The sequence below is a fragment of the Pseudophryne corroboree genome, chromosome 5 (genome assembly GCF_028390025.1).
Source record: "Pseudophryne corroboree isolate aPseCor3 chromosome 5, aPseCor3.hap2, whole genome shotgun sequence".
Classification (NCBI taxonomy): Eukaryota; Metazoa; Chordata; class Amphibia; order Anura; family Myobatrachidae; genus Pseudophryne; species Pseudophryne corroboree.
In genome coordinates this window covers 515043346-515056774 of record NC_086448.1, presented here as the reverse complement: position 1 = coordinate 515056774, position 13429 = coordinate 515043346, and the positions used below count along the sequence as shown (strand labels likewise).

General features: G+C 46.0%; 1 protein-coding gene across 1 annotated transcript; it reads right to left on the bottom strand.

Moving 5' to 3' along the window:
* Positions 1 to 4367: 4367 nt before the first annotated feature.
* PPP1R3G (protein phosphatase 1 regulatory subunit 3G) lies at positions 4368 to 7683 on the bottom strand. The gene has a single exon (XM_063923084.1). It carries the CDS (start codon positions 7334 to 7336, stop codon positions 5957 to 5959), a length of 1380 nt encoding a protein of 459 aa, XP_063779154.1. The 5' UTR covers positions 7337 to 7683; the 3' UTR covers positions 4368 to 5956.
* Between the last annotated feature and the right edge of the window lie 5746 nt (positions 7684 to 13429).

The window sequence follows — 13429 nt, the reverse complement described above, 5'->3', positions numbered from 1 at the left end:
TCTCCATTTTGTACAATATCATTAGTAAGTACATTTCTTTATGTATTGGGCTTTTGTTTGTGTAGTCCACAGGTTCACAAACTCGGTCCTCAGGACCCCACGCAGTGCATGTTTTGCAGGTCTCCTCACAGGATCAAGTGAAATAATTAGCTCCATCTATGGACCTTTTAAAATGTGTCAGTGATTAATAAATTCACCTGTGAACCTGCCTTGTTAGCTGGAAAACATTGTCTGTTTGGGGTCCTGAGGACAGAGTTTGAGAACCTCTGGTGTTGACAAAACTAACTCTCTCTGCACATGTTATATCTGCCCCCCCCCCCCCTGCAGTGCACATGGTTTTGCCCATTTGCTAACAAATTTGCTGCTACGATCAGGTCTAAATTAGGCCCAATGCTATTTTGCAATCAACCTTGACTTAGTCCCTATATTTTATAATCGGGTGAAAAGCACTGCTTTTGAAAGTGGGAATGCACATGGTACACATTTAAGGGGTTGGAGGAGGGTTACTCCAAACCATTCATCAGTTACCACTTCCATAGACTTATATTAAAAGAACTGGGATGGAAAAAGACAGTAAGCAAAAACAGGAGAATATGCGAGAAGAACCACGTTTCTCATATCTTGTCAAAAGGATCATAATGAATCAGGGTTGGCTCATTTAAACCAAATGTTTTTTTGTATTTATTAAAAAAAACAACATGATGCTGTTACAATAGGCACGGCGCCATGACCTATTAAAATGTAATGTCCCTGGTATTATTCCACATTCTTGTTGCTTGTGGTCTTCATTTGAGTGAGATGAACCAATTCAATAAAGACGCACAGACACACACAGACACACACACACACACACACACACACACACACACACACACCAGAGAAAATAGGGAGGGTGGACAAGATCAGAGAGGTACTAAATCTATCATCAGCTAATACTCCACAAACCCCTCCCCTTACAATGCTATATGATGGGAGAAAACTACAACTACTATAACATTCCTATTTTCAATTACATCCATCTCTGAGGGGCTAATTCAGACCTGATCATTGCTGTGCATTTTCGCACAGCGTATGATCAGGTCTGAAGTGCGAATGTGCATGCTAGAGATGCTATCGGCATCTCAGCCAAGCGATCGTCTCTGCCTGATTTACAGGCAGAGGCGTCTGCTGGGCGGGAGGGGGCATTCCGGGCAATGCAGGCCGTGGGGGGGGCGGATCACGGCAGCTGTGTGATATGACACGCAGCCACTGCGACCTGGGATGCGACAAGTATCTCCCTGCCAGCGCGCAGGTAGGAAGATACTTGTCAAGTACAAATGCGCGGCGATGCTTTTGTACTTGGGGGTAGGGCCTGACATGCGGGGCGGACTAGCACATGATCAGATATAATAGGAATAATAAAGCCACCAGTGGGCCCCCAGTAACTGCAGTGCCTTCCCATTGGATGCATTGTCTGTTAATCATATACTGGACAGGCAGTCAGGACTGTTGTTGGCAGATAGTGTTTACAATGTAAAACCAGTACCGTGCCTTTCTGCCAGCTTAAATATGCATCTAGGGGTTCAGCCGATGTATTCCCTAGAAGCTGTTGGTAAGAAGGGGTGAGTTTGTGTGCATACACAAGTTTTGATGCCAGCCATAATGTGCTTTTAGGGGCGGCAGCAGATTTAGTCCCTAAAAGCCAATGGAATTGCTGGGTGAAAGGAGATCATTTATTGCCAAGTATGGGTTAGGTACACCAGAATGCCTTATTGTGTAGAGCAGTGCAAAAACAAAATTGCATTTTCACTATAGTGATTACTGAAACGCAATAACAGTATATTTTTAGGTGCAACTTGTTGGTTGACAGGACCACAGCCATTTCCACTGGGAATTGTTTTTGCACCTGCAGATTTTTACAGTGCACATGCAATCAAGGCGAACAGTTGCATCTCTGCCATGTGTCCATCACACACGGACATCAGTCTGGTCTCCACTTGTAGCTAATGAAGTCATTCACACCTTAATGTGTCATAGGCATGTGAACCGAACTGCAGCCTATTCTTGCCTAAGCATACAAAAAGATCCAGTAATTTTACAGATTACTTGCACCCAGGCTGGGGCTTGTGCAAATTTGTGCCAATAGTACATGCAGGTATACAGTATAGGAGGGAGTGCAGCCACATACTGTAGATCCGTCAAACTCTGAATGCAGACTGATGTCCACATCTATTATAAAGTAAGCAATATGGCTGCGGTCCTGAATCAGACCCTTTATGCCCAATAAACGATAACAGAATGTAACCCATGTATGAGGCTACATTTAGAAAATGCTGAACAATTTTATATAATGAACGGGATGGTTTTAAGTCGGTACTAGATTGGACATTGTGGGAAGTTTACACTTACACAGTGCACCACTTCAGATATTTTCTCATGTCTTCACACACCTATAAACACAAGCGCAACAGAATATGCTGCACTATATAAGAACCGGTTAATAATTAAATAATAGTTTGTAGAGGTGGCTCACAAGAACAGAGAGGTCCAAATGTAATAACCTGCAAGTTGTGCCAAGTGGTGAGATTTCATCTTCAGAGTTATAGTGCCTATTTTTTATTTTTTTAAAGGTTTTTAAAAATGTGCTGCTTTTACACTCATGGATAAATTGGCAATATTTCTGCACTTACCACAACACACAGATTTTTACATTTGGCCATAAATGTGCATATTTCTTATGGGTTGGGTAGTCTATGTGGAATGGTGTAAAGTCAAAGCATTTTGTAGTACAGATCCCATGTGTGAACGTTCCTACAGGTGATAAAAAACAACAACAACCAAACAGCTTAGGAAAGAAAAAGTATCAAACCAAATAATAAATGTATTATTAAATAAAATCTACTTTAAGGTCCATTTAAATTAATTTACACAGGAAGTTACAATAAATAAAGGAAATAGTTTACCTTTAAATCTCAGCCCACTTTCCTGAAAAAAAAAAGTTTCATGACCTTTCAACATATTTAAAGAAATACGGTAAATTCCCTACACAACCTAGATCATGTACAGGTCTCATATTCTCTTAAAATTATAGAAATTGGATATGCTTTATGTAGGGGAAAAAAAATGGGTAATTTCCAGATGTGTTATACATTATTGGGTGTATTCAATTATTGTCGGAAACTGCCATCTTGTTGGAAAGACGGCAGTTTCCGACAGGTTTAGGTCAGAAGGGGTTCCGACCCATTCAATGCTACCCCTTTTTTTCCCGACAAGTCGGAAAATCTGACTTGTCGGAAGCCTGTCGGAATGCACGCAGAAGCCACCGATCCACGTGTATTGTCGGAAGCGCGGCCAAACGCGACAGGTTTTAGCCCCGTTTTCGACAATGTCAATCAGACTTTACAAAAAGTCGGATTGCCATTGTCGGGAACGATCCAAACCTGTTGGGTTTCGCCGCCCATTGAATACACTCAACCGACATCCATTGCGCGTAATTGTCTAGCCAGAGGCTATTTAATTAGCCCCGTTAAGACAGTGTGAGACGCAGATTATCGGGGTGGTTTCACCTGCCTCAAAATCCCCGAAAACAGCCCCAAACACCCAAACAGGGCTGTTGCTACCGAAAAAACAAGGGTTTCACTGAACCTGTGTATTTTCGGGTGAAAAAACATTGAAGAAAACACCCGAAGTTTTTTCGTGGGTAATTGAATCCCCCCCCCCCCGAGTCAGAATTGGGGGGGGGAATAAAATTTATTAATGAAATCTTCAGAACTGATGTGTTAAAAAATGTAACAGATATGTCAAGATGCAGTGTCAATAATGGAATTGATTATGTAATACTTGAAAAAATGCAGATACATTTATGCCAGATGAAGAGTCTCTGGGGCTGTCTGTCAACATAGCAAAGCCATAAAATGAAGGCAAAAGTTGAAGATAACATTCTACAGTAATATTTTGACAAGAAGCAAAACAATTCATGATTTAGTAATGAATACTTGGCAGCTGTGTAGCATAGAGCAGTGAAGACTGCAAATAGTTACTGCTTGCCAACATTTGCCTTTTAGTAGAACACATCTGAATACTGGCAAACTACCACAGAGTGTCATATGTGGTGAGAACAATAAGGGGCATTTAGAAAACCATTTCCCTAAATAATACTTTTACAAAACTGGTGCTCAATGGTGTGCCATTCATATGAGAGGAGCGCTGTAAATAGGCCAGGAAAAAAAATGTTGAGGCACATAAAGTTAAAATGAGCTTTTAGGCAGGGTTAGGTGGCATCATTTAGCATTTTTGCAATAAGCACTGGCACTTGTCCTACTCTGGTATAAAGAAAGAACATGGTGCCATTATGGGGACATATACAAAGATAGTCAGGACTGGTCTGATAAATGTTGAACATTCATTTTCTGCAGCTTTATTTTGCACATGCTTTTATATACAGTTCCAATGTATAGGTCAACAGGTACACAAGTTCAACAGATAAAAGGTAGACAGTGCTTCAGGTCGACATGCGAATGGTCAACAAGTTTTTTTTTGGGTTTTCATGTTTTTTCAACTCTGGCTTTACTATCCACGTGGACTATGATTGGGAATAGTAACCTGCGCCAAGCGCAGTGGTAGTGGAGCAAGCCACCTTGCCCAAAACATGGAAAATAAAGAACCCACGAGGGTAAAAGTTTCCTCTATTTGTGCTTAGATATGGTTAAACATACAAAAGGATACAAAAAAAAAAAAAAAAACTTAAAAAAACAACAAACTTGTCAACCTTTTTTTGTGACAACCATTATTTCAACCTTTTGACCCTGTCGACCATATGAGGTCAACCTGTCTTTCTAGGCGGTGTAGATCTTCTATACCACACCCTTTTATGCAGAGGTTGGTAAATGCTTGCTGCATAATACTGTACCTTTAATGCAGACACTCAACTGTGCAAAAAATGCATGAAAATTATATTTTTTTTAATTATGTAAAAAATAGAAAAGTGCATGGATTAAAGACAAAGTGCATACAACCGTTACCACAAAGGATGAACAGACAACATATTTTACAGAAAACTGCAAGACTTTCATATTGAACATCTGACCCGAGTACTATCCAATCACAGTAATTACCACTCCCACCAACTTTTCAACCTAACAGCAGACTTATTGGTCTTCACAGTATTCTGGAAAACCATTTTGTATCCTTAAACACTTTAATGAAGGGATACTGGATTATGCATAAAAAAGGTAATATTATTTTGGATCTTAGAAGGACGATCCAAATATATATTTCTATACTTGTGCAAAAAGATGACTAGTGCATATCTATAAGAGTAATTACTTGCCTGCAGTAAGTGTGCAAAGAACCTATCTCTTTACATTTTTTTTTAAATTACGGTTTCAAAAGAACCATTTTATCAGCCCAATATACAGTTTATGTGCACTATTTAGACACAGATCTAAGTCATCAGAAAACTAGCAGCAGAATTTATCCTAACCATTGCATCAGATGTATAAACCATGCATGAAGCACTTTAAAACTAAGCTCTTGTCCCCTCAGTAGATAGTGCGACTCATTGTGCTATACTGTATTACTGAAGGCATTGGAAGCAAATCATTTACCATAATACAAATTGCCTGCCATGTCCCTTAATATTCATGTGTGCCAATATTCAGTACCACTTATTAGCATATTGCCAAATAACATTTGCTTTGCGGGATACATATATGAAATAAACTGTTGCATACATTCGTTGCTCAGGAGCCGAAGTATTTCCCCACTGAATTGTACAGGATTTCAACATGACTAAATTCTAAGTGAAAAAGTCTACCAATAAAAATTGCTCTTTCCTCCCAATGTATCATTGTCCTTCAGTTGAAACTGGCTCAATCACTTTCACATAGTCTATTGACATGAGTTATAGTGATGGATGCGTGATGCTTTTATCTATTTTAGAACAAAGTGAGACTACAGCAGCTGAGACTGCAGAATGCTACCAGAGCCGAGAACCCCCCCACTCCTCCTGCTCAGGGCTTGAGGACTGGACTTCAGGGAGCTGATCCTGCTGAAAACTCACAGTGTAATTCACCCCCTTGTTGTTGTCCCAGAGTTCTTGTCCATCCCCTGTATTTAAGCATATGGCAAAATGTAAGCAGGAGGTAGAGGGTGGGTAGTTCAGATTAAAGTAGAAGCGCCGAGTTCCTGGAACATGAAATGGGGCACCCTCCTCTGCGGCAAAGGCCAAGCAGTCCAGGAAAGACAGCCATTCATTAAAAGTGTATCGGATTTTAACCTGGGCCTTTTCTTCTGGGGCCTTCACTAAAACAGACCCACGTACCCCCCAACTAGATGAGGATACTTGCTCCAGACACACCCCCTGCTCATCCAGCCTGGTCAGTAACTCTGCAGGGATGATGGATGGAGGAACCCATTCTGCTCTGAACATGTCTTCCTCTAAATTTAACTCTGCCCTTTGCGCACACACAGTGGGAGGGTAACTCTGCAATCTTGCTAGCACAGCCCTTGGTACAAGTGGCTCATCAGAAGGCAGGAAGTGTTTTACACTGGCCAGAGTAAGCCCAAAAGAGTCTGCAAACTTCACTTTCTTTTTTAATTTACAACAGCACATAAGAGAGTCCTCCTCTTCTTCTACATCAGCCTCTGGAATAGCGTTCCATGGCAGTGACCGGGCTCTCCTGCGGGGTGACTCTTCTGTGGACAGGGTCTCAGGATATTTGATGTCAGTAGAGAACAGCTTGACATTACCAAGAGTGTGCAAAGGTGGGTGCAGCTGCTGTTCCTCATTAGCACTGTATACTTGCACACCTTGCTCCCCCAAATTTAATCCATGCAATTTATTCAGCAGTTCTCCCTGTGGATCTTCTAGGTGGCCATCACCTTTCTGCAACCTTGATACCTGCACATCTTTCCTTACAGCTGTTGGGCCAAGCTGGTGATTTGCTCCCTGCAGTAAGTGTTCCAGCCCTGGTGAGTGCAGTGCAGTCCGTAGTATATGTTCATCATGGTTAGTGCTGGAGGATAATTGCAATAGCAGAGGTCTGCAATGCTGCTCATGTACATCAGGTGCACCTCGCTGGGGTAGTTCCTGGTCGTGGTGCTGAAGATCGTTTACAGGTGTAGTCATGTCCTGGGGCTGCTGCATGCCAGAGAGCAGTAGATCGCTGGGGTGCACCTGTGGGGTGTGAGGCTCCAGGTGATACCTAGCTCTCTGTCTCTGTGCTCGGTACTGGGAAGTGTTATGGAGTTGCTCTGTGCACCGCTCACATGCAGAGTTGTTCTCCGTTGCTGGTTCCCCCCCGGGCATCTCACCATGCAGGAACAGTTTATAGTGCAGACTCTCCAAGTGAGACATTTATATAACATGTACATTTCCCGCATGCACTTCTGTAGCGTCTGCCACGGCCATTTGCAGCTGCTGCTCCCCCACTGTCAGCACTAGCAGCCGCCTGCGCCCAGGCAGAGTGACAGCCTGTGTTTCCATGTCATCGCTAGTCAGCTCCTCTGTACGCAGCTGTCTGGACGGGTTCCCACCCCCAGGTTAGCGGCGTCCGTGCAGCTAAGCATGCAGCAGGCGGAGAACTGCAACCTCCCCAAACTTCCTCTCTGCAACAGGAAACTTCTTTCACCCGCCCCTCTGTGTGCTGCACGGCACCTCCCTGTTCCCTTACACGGCCCGTCCTACTGCAGCGTACAGAGAAAGTCTGCTGCTCTCTTTTATCACTAGACACGCTGGGAATTCGCCCCATCTTTGTATCCCCGAGCTTGCATGTAGAGAATAGCTGTAACTTTTCTTGTAAAGCTCTTGTGCTGCAGATCGCTAGTAGCTCAGCTGAGTATGTATTTGCAATGCTCAAATTATGCAGATGACATCTTGTGACTGAAGTAAAAGTACTACTACACCCAGCAAGTGTGAGCATAGTCAGATAAAGCTAGCCAATGCTAGTATCAAACGAGAGAAAAAGAGATAAAGGAGTCTATTCATGAAGTTTGTACTGTATCTCATCAGTTTGATGCAATATATAGCTTGGATAAGTGGCAATTCATGTATACTTACCATTCCGCCAATGCGATCCAGTATCCAGGGCTCTGATGGTCTTATCTCTGGCTGCTGTCCAGTGGGAGAAGTGGGGAGGCGAAAACAGATTCTTTCCGCACCAGTGTCGGAGTTCAGGAGGGTCTGCTGGGAGTTCAGGGGGCACAGCCTGAACAGGTGCTGGGCTGACAGATGGGGAAGTAACCAACTGTAGACATGTACCCTGTACCATAGGACACATCTCAGCAGCAGCACGCAGGGGATCTGTGTCTCCTGCGGGATAACATGTCGGACAGCGCTGGGGCAGTTTGTCTGTCCCCAGCTCTGGTTATGCGGGAGTGTCGACGGACAGCGCCGTGGTAGCGGCGCTTCAAATATGGCGCCGCTTTGGCAGCCAGTAGGAAGCTCCGCCAACGGCATTTCAAATTTGACACCCTCCGCGAGCCAATCATGGCTCGCGGAGCACCGGCCAATCCCTGGCAGCCGAGGCAAGCCAATCAGCGCTCCCTGAGTCATAGGGCCCGCCCCTGGCGAGTGACGTCAGACGCCGCCAGGAGCAGGAAGAAGAGCGCAGAAGAGCCGGGCGGAGCCGAAAAGAAGAGGACGCAACGGGAAGTGCTCCGGTGGCCGCGGAAGAGGCCAGAAGACGCCTGCATCCAGGAAGATGTCCAGCGTCGGCTGGACACGAAGATGAGACGGCGGCGCCACTGGCCAGGACGGGCCAGCGGCAGAAGAGCCCATCCAGGACTGAGAGGCGCTGCAGTGGTGGGAAGCAATAGAGCTGTGAAGCTCCCCACTGCAGTCTTCTCCACCGTAAGGTAGGCCCTTCTCAGGCCCTACATATTCCTCCCTAGACCATCAGGTATCGGGCATTAGGCCCGTGGGGACAGTCAGGCCACAGTCCTGTGGGCATGGTAGGCGGGCATTAGGCCCGTGGACATAGTTCAGGAATTACTCCTGTGGCTACGTTAGAGGGCATTAGGCCCTAGTTCATTTACGGCCGCTTAGGGATCTAAGGTGACCCTGGGCATTAGGCCCAGGTCACTCAAATGGCCTCTGTTGGGTGGCGCTAGGCCGTGGGTGATGTCAGGCCTCTGGCCTGTGTGCAGTTAGGGGGCACTAGGCCCAGTCAATAAGTGCCCCCCCCAGGTGAATAAGGGTGGTACTGGGCGCTAGGCCCAGGCCATTCCGATGAAGGCAGGCCTGCTTGGCCTGAGCCCCCGGTAGGTTACTGTACGGGAGGTGGGTAGGCTGTGTGGCGCCCACTCCCCAGAAAGTAGGTAGGGATTGAAAGGAACAGCACCGTTTGATCTTGTACTGTTATATTGTGATGCATGTTGTTACCGTGCAGGGCAAAGTGTTTGAAAGTTTGTTTACAGTTGTGCATAGTTGTGTTGCACCACATACACCTGAGCTAGTTTGAGGGCTCTGTTAATTAAGCTAGTGTAGCGGACGCACACTAGGGTAGAGTTAGGCCCTGCATGGCTGTTGTTTGTTTGCCTCCTTACAGGGACCTGTAAGTGAAGAGGAAGATCGCAGTGCAAGATTGGCACCGGTGAGCATTCTCTGTGTCCGTCTGTCCCTTTGTCTGTCTGTCCCCTGAGCGCCGGTTCGGTGGACGAGGTCCAGAGTACACCTCAGCGTGAGAGCGCTGTTTGGTGAAAATTGGGTGGCTGAGGCTTTGTGCCGATGATGATTTTCACCTAACCGGTGAAGGTCGCCGCTACACTGGGAGAATCCTCTTTCCCTTTGGAAAAGAGATGATCTCCTTTCCTCCCCAGTTTGGCTGTCATCTGCATCTGGAAGGGGATCGTCGTGTCCGGGTCCAACTGATGGTTCCAGTCCGTTGAAGGTTCCGTGAGAAGGTGCTGCGCCTGGTAAGTAGTGAGTCCACACCTGCACGACAGCAGGCACTAAACCGCACCTTCACCCTCACACAACTTCGTATTGTAGTGCAAATAACGCCATCCTGAGATGGTGATTCTGTACACAGCTGCGGAATGGAAAGTAGAACTTTCCGTCCTTTAAAGAATTGCACTCACCATACTAAAGTATGGTGATACCATTCAGCCATGGAGCAGGGGTGCCACTGGAGAAGTGAGGAACTTCTCCACGGTACCCTGCTCTATAAATAGCCCAAAGCAGAGAAAAGCACTTTTCTCAGCTCTGTACCAACAAATCAATACCAACCAATCCGCTTCTGTTGGATGAACAAGGGTCTGCAGAAGACATTATGCCCATTTGCTAGCCGATTTTAACTTTCAAAAGCATGCTGAAAGCACATATTTGAAGTATTTAATAAATAAAGATTCCACCGTGTACATGTAAGTGTGATGAAGGCAGAACTCTTTGTACCAAAGTAAAGGCAGGTGAGAGATTGTTTATTACCATATAGCTACAACATTATTTTGCACACAATGCACCATGTGTAAAATAGCACATTAAAACCATGCAGTGACAAAAGACCATAATGCATTATACTGTACCTTAGCCATCCCTTAAGAAGTACATGGCGACCATGTAAGAGAAATACAGTACCAATTACAGAAATATTATGTAGCCCCAGTTGTTGCAGTCTGGTCTTATACTGGCAATATTAGCATTAGTAAATACAATATACTTATCACACAAAAGACAAATAAAGGGAAGGTGAGGAGGCTGATGTTCTTCCTGGCCCGTGCACCAGATGGTGCCAACAAAAGCAGGTAGAATAAAGGAGGATATGGCTCCCATATGTAGTAGCATGTACAAATCCTAAAAAAACCCCACCAGCGGTACAGAAAAATATAGTAATAATAATAACAAGGAATACAATGAAATTGCGTAGGTAACTTACACTCCTTTAGTTGAAGGGGAAGAAATATCAAGTACACACCCTGCGTCCTCCTCTCCTTTGCTTGCATTGACCTGATCTCCCTCAGAGCCGTTTTGTCGCTCTGGTGCCTCCCATTGAACATCGGCAGCCTCCTTCGTGGCCGTTCTTGGAGGTCTCCATGTACTGCTGCTCTTGTGATCCAGGGAGCTCCTCAGGCGGCACGCTTCTCTATCTTCCAGTGGCTGTGTGTGATGTCATGACGTCACAAGCGCCATATAATAAAACTTTATTGTGCAGCAGCAGTGGCCTTTGCTGCACAGGCGGGAAGACAGGCGGGTAGGCAGAGGACCGGCGAGGGGCTCCTTTTCATTAAGCAGAAGTTGCGGCAATAGTGGGTGGTAGGAGCGGACCAGGCCCCCCCCTCTCTGACAGAGTGTCCGGGCCCGGGACTGCTGTACCCACAAACCCCCTTGATAACGGCCCTGACTCTGGCTACGCCAATGGCCTGCGGATGCAGAATTCAAGAAAAGTGTGGAGAACCTACCCCTCACAGGTCAGGCTCTGTTTGGGGAGGCATTGGATGCGTGGATTTCCATGGCAATCACTGGTAAGTCAACCTTTCTTCCGTCAGCCACTCCGCCGACTCGAAAATCTTTTCCTATGTCTATAATGCAGTCCTTTCGGACCGCAAAGGTTAAAAAGTCCAAGCCCCCTACCACTTTCTTCAGAGGTGGTCGAGGGAAATACAGAAAACCTGCTCCAACAGGTTCCCAGGAACAGAAGCCTGGTCCTGCTTCCTCAAAATCCTCAGCATGACGGTGGACCTCCCAGCTTGGAGATCGGGCAGGTGGGAGCACGACTACGAAATTTCAGTCACGTCTCGGCGTCATCAGGCCTGGACCCTTGGGTGCAAGATATTGTGTCCCAGGGGTACAGACTGGAGTTTCAAGAACTTTTCAAATCAGGCTTACAAGCTTTGCTGACAGAAAGGGCTATCCTACAGGAAGCCATTAAAAACTTGGAAAAGGCAAATGTCATTGTTCCAGTTCCACATCATCTGGAAACATGGTTTACTACTCCAACCTATTTGTGGTACCGAAACCGGACAGTTCGGTCAGGCCAATATTGAACCTAAAATCTTTAAACACTTATTTGAGGGAATTCAAGTTCAAGATGGAGTCTCTGAGAGCGGTGATCTCAGGTCTGTAGGAGGGGGAATTCCTGGTATCCCTGGATATTAAGGATGCATACCTTCACACTCCGATCTAGCCGCCTCACCAGGTTTGAGCTACTGGACCATCACTATCAGTTCCAGGCACTGCCATTTGGCCTCTCCACGGCACCGAGAGTGTTCATCGAGGTAATGGCAGAAATGATGCTACTCCTCCGCAAGCGAGTGAACATAATTCCATACCTGGACGATCTACTGATAAAAGCATTTTCCAGGGAGAAGTTGTTACAGAGCATTGCTCTCACAGCTCAACTGCTCCAGGATCATGGATGGATCCTGAACCTTTCAAAGTCGCATTTGGAGCCGACAAGGAGATTGTCCTTCCTGGGGATGATCCTCGACATGGAAGTTCAGAGGGTGTTTCTGGCAGAAGATAAGGCGTTGGTGATACAAGCAGTGGTCCAGGATGTCTTGAAGCCAACCCGGGTATCGGTTCATCATTGCATTCGCCTTCTGGGGAAGATGGTTGCCTCCTACGAGGCTCTACAGTACAGAAAATTTCATGCACAGTCTTTTCAACTCTTCACATGTACTAGGGGATACGTCTGTCACCGAAAGCCAGAATCTCGCTCCTCTGGTGGCTGCAAACCTCTCACCTACTAGAGGGCCACAGGTTCGGGATTCAGAATTGGATACTCCTATCCACGTATGCAAGTCTCAGAGGTTGGGGAGCAGTCACCCAAGGGGAAAACTTCCAAGGAAGGTGGTCAAGCCTGGAATCCATCCTTCCAATAAACATTCTGAAACTAAGGGTCATGTACAATGGTCTTCTACAAGCGGCACATCTTCTGAAAGATCAGGCCATTCAGGTTCAGTCGAACAATGTAACGCCAATGGCCTACATAAACCGACAGGGCAGAACGAAGAGCAGAGCTGCCATGTCAGAGGTAACAAGAATCATCCTCTGGGCGGAAAAGCATGTGGTAGCACTGTCAGCAATCTTCATTCCGGGAGTGGACAACTGGGAAGCAGACACAATCTCCATAAGGGAGAGTGGGGTCTCCACCCAGAGGTGTTAGCAGAGGGGACAAGTCTTTGGAGCGTACCTCATCTAGATATGATGGCCTCACGCCTCAACAAGAAGCTTTGGAGGTACTGTTCCAGATCGAGGGATCCACAGGCAGTGGCGGTGGACGCCCTGGCAACTCCGTGGGTGTTCAAGTCAGTGTATGTGTTCCCTCCACTTCCACTCATCCCAAGGATTCTCAAACTAATAAAAAGAACAAGAGTTCAAGCGATCCTCATTGCTCCGGACTGGCCAAGAAGGGCTTGGTACGCGGATCTTCTGGAGTTACTGCTGGAAGATCCGAGGCCTCTTCCTCTTCGCGAGGACCTTCTGCAACAGGGGCTATTCGCTTATCAAGAA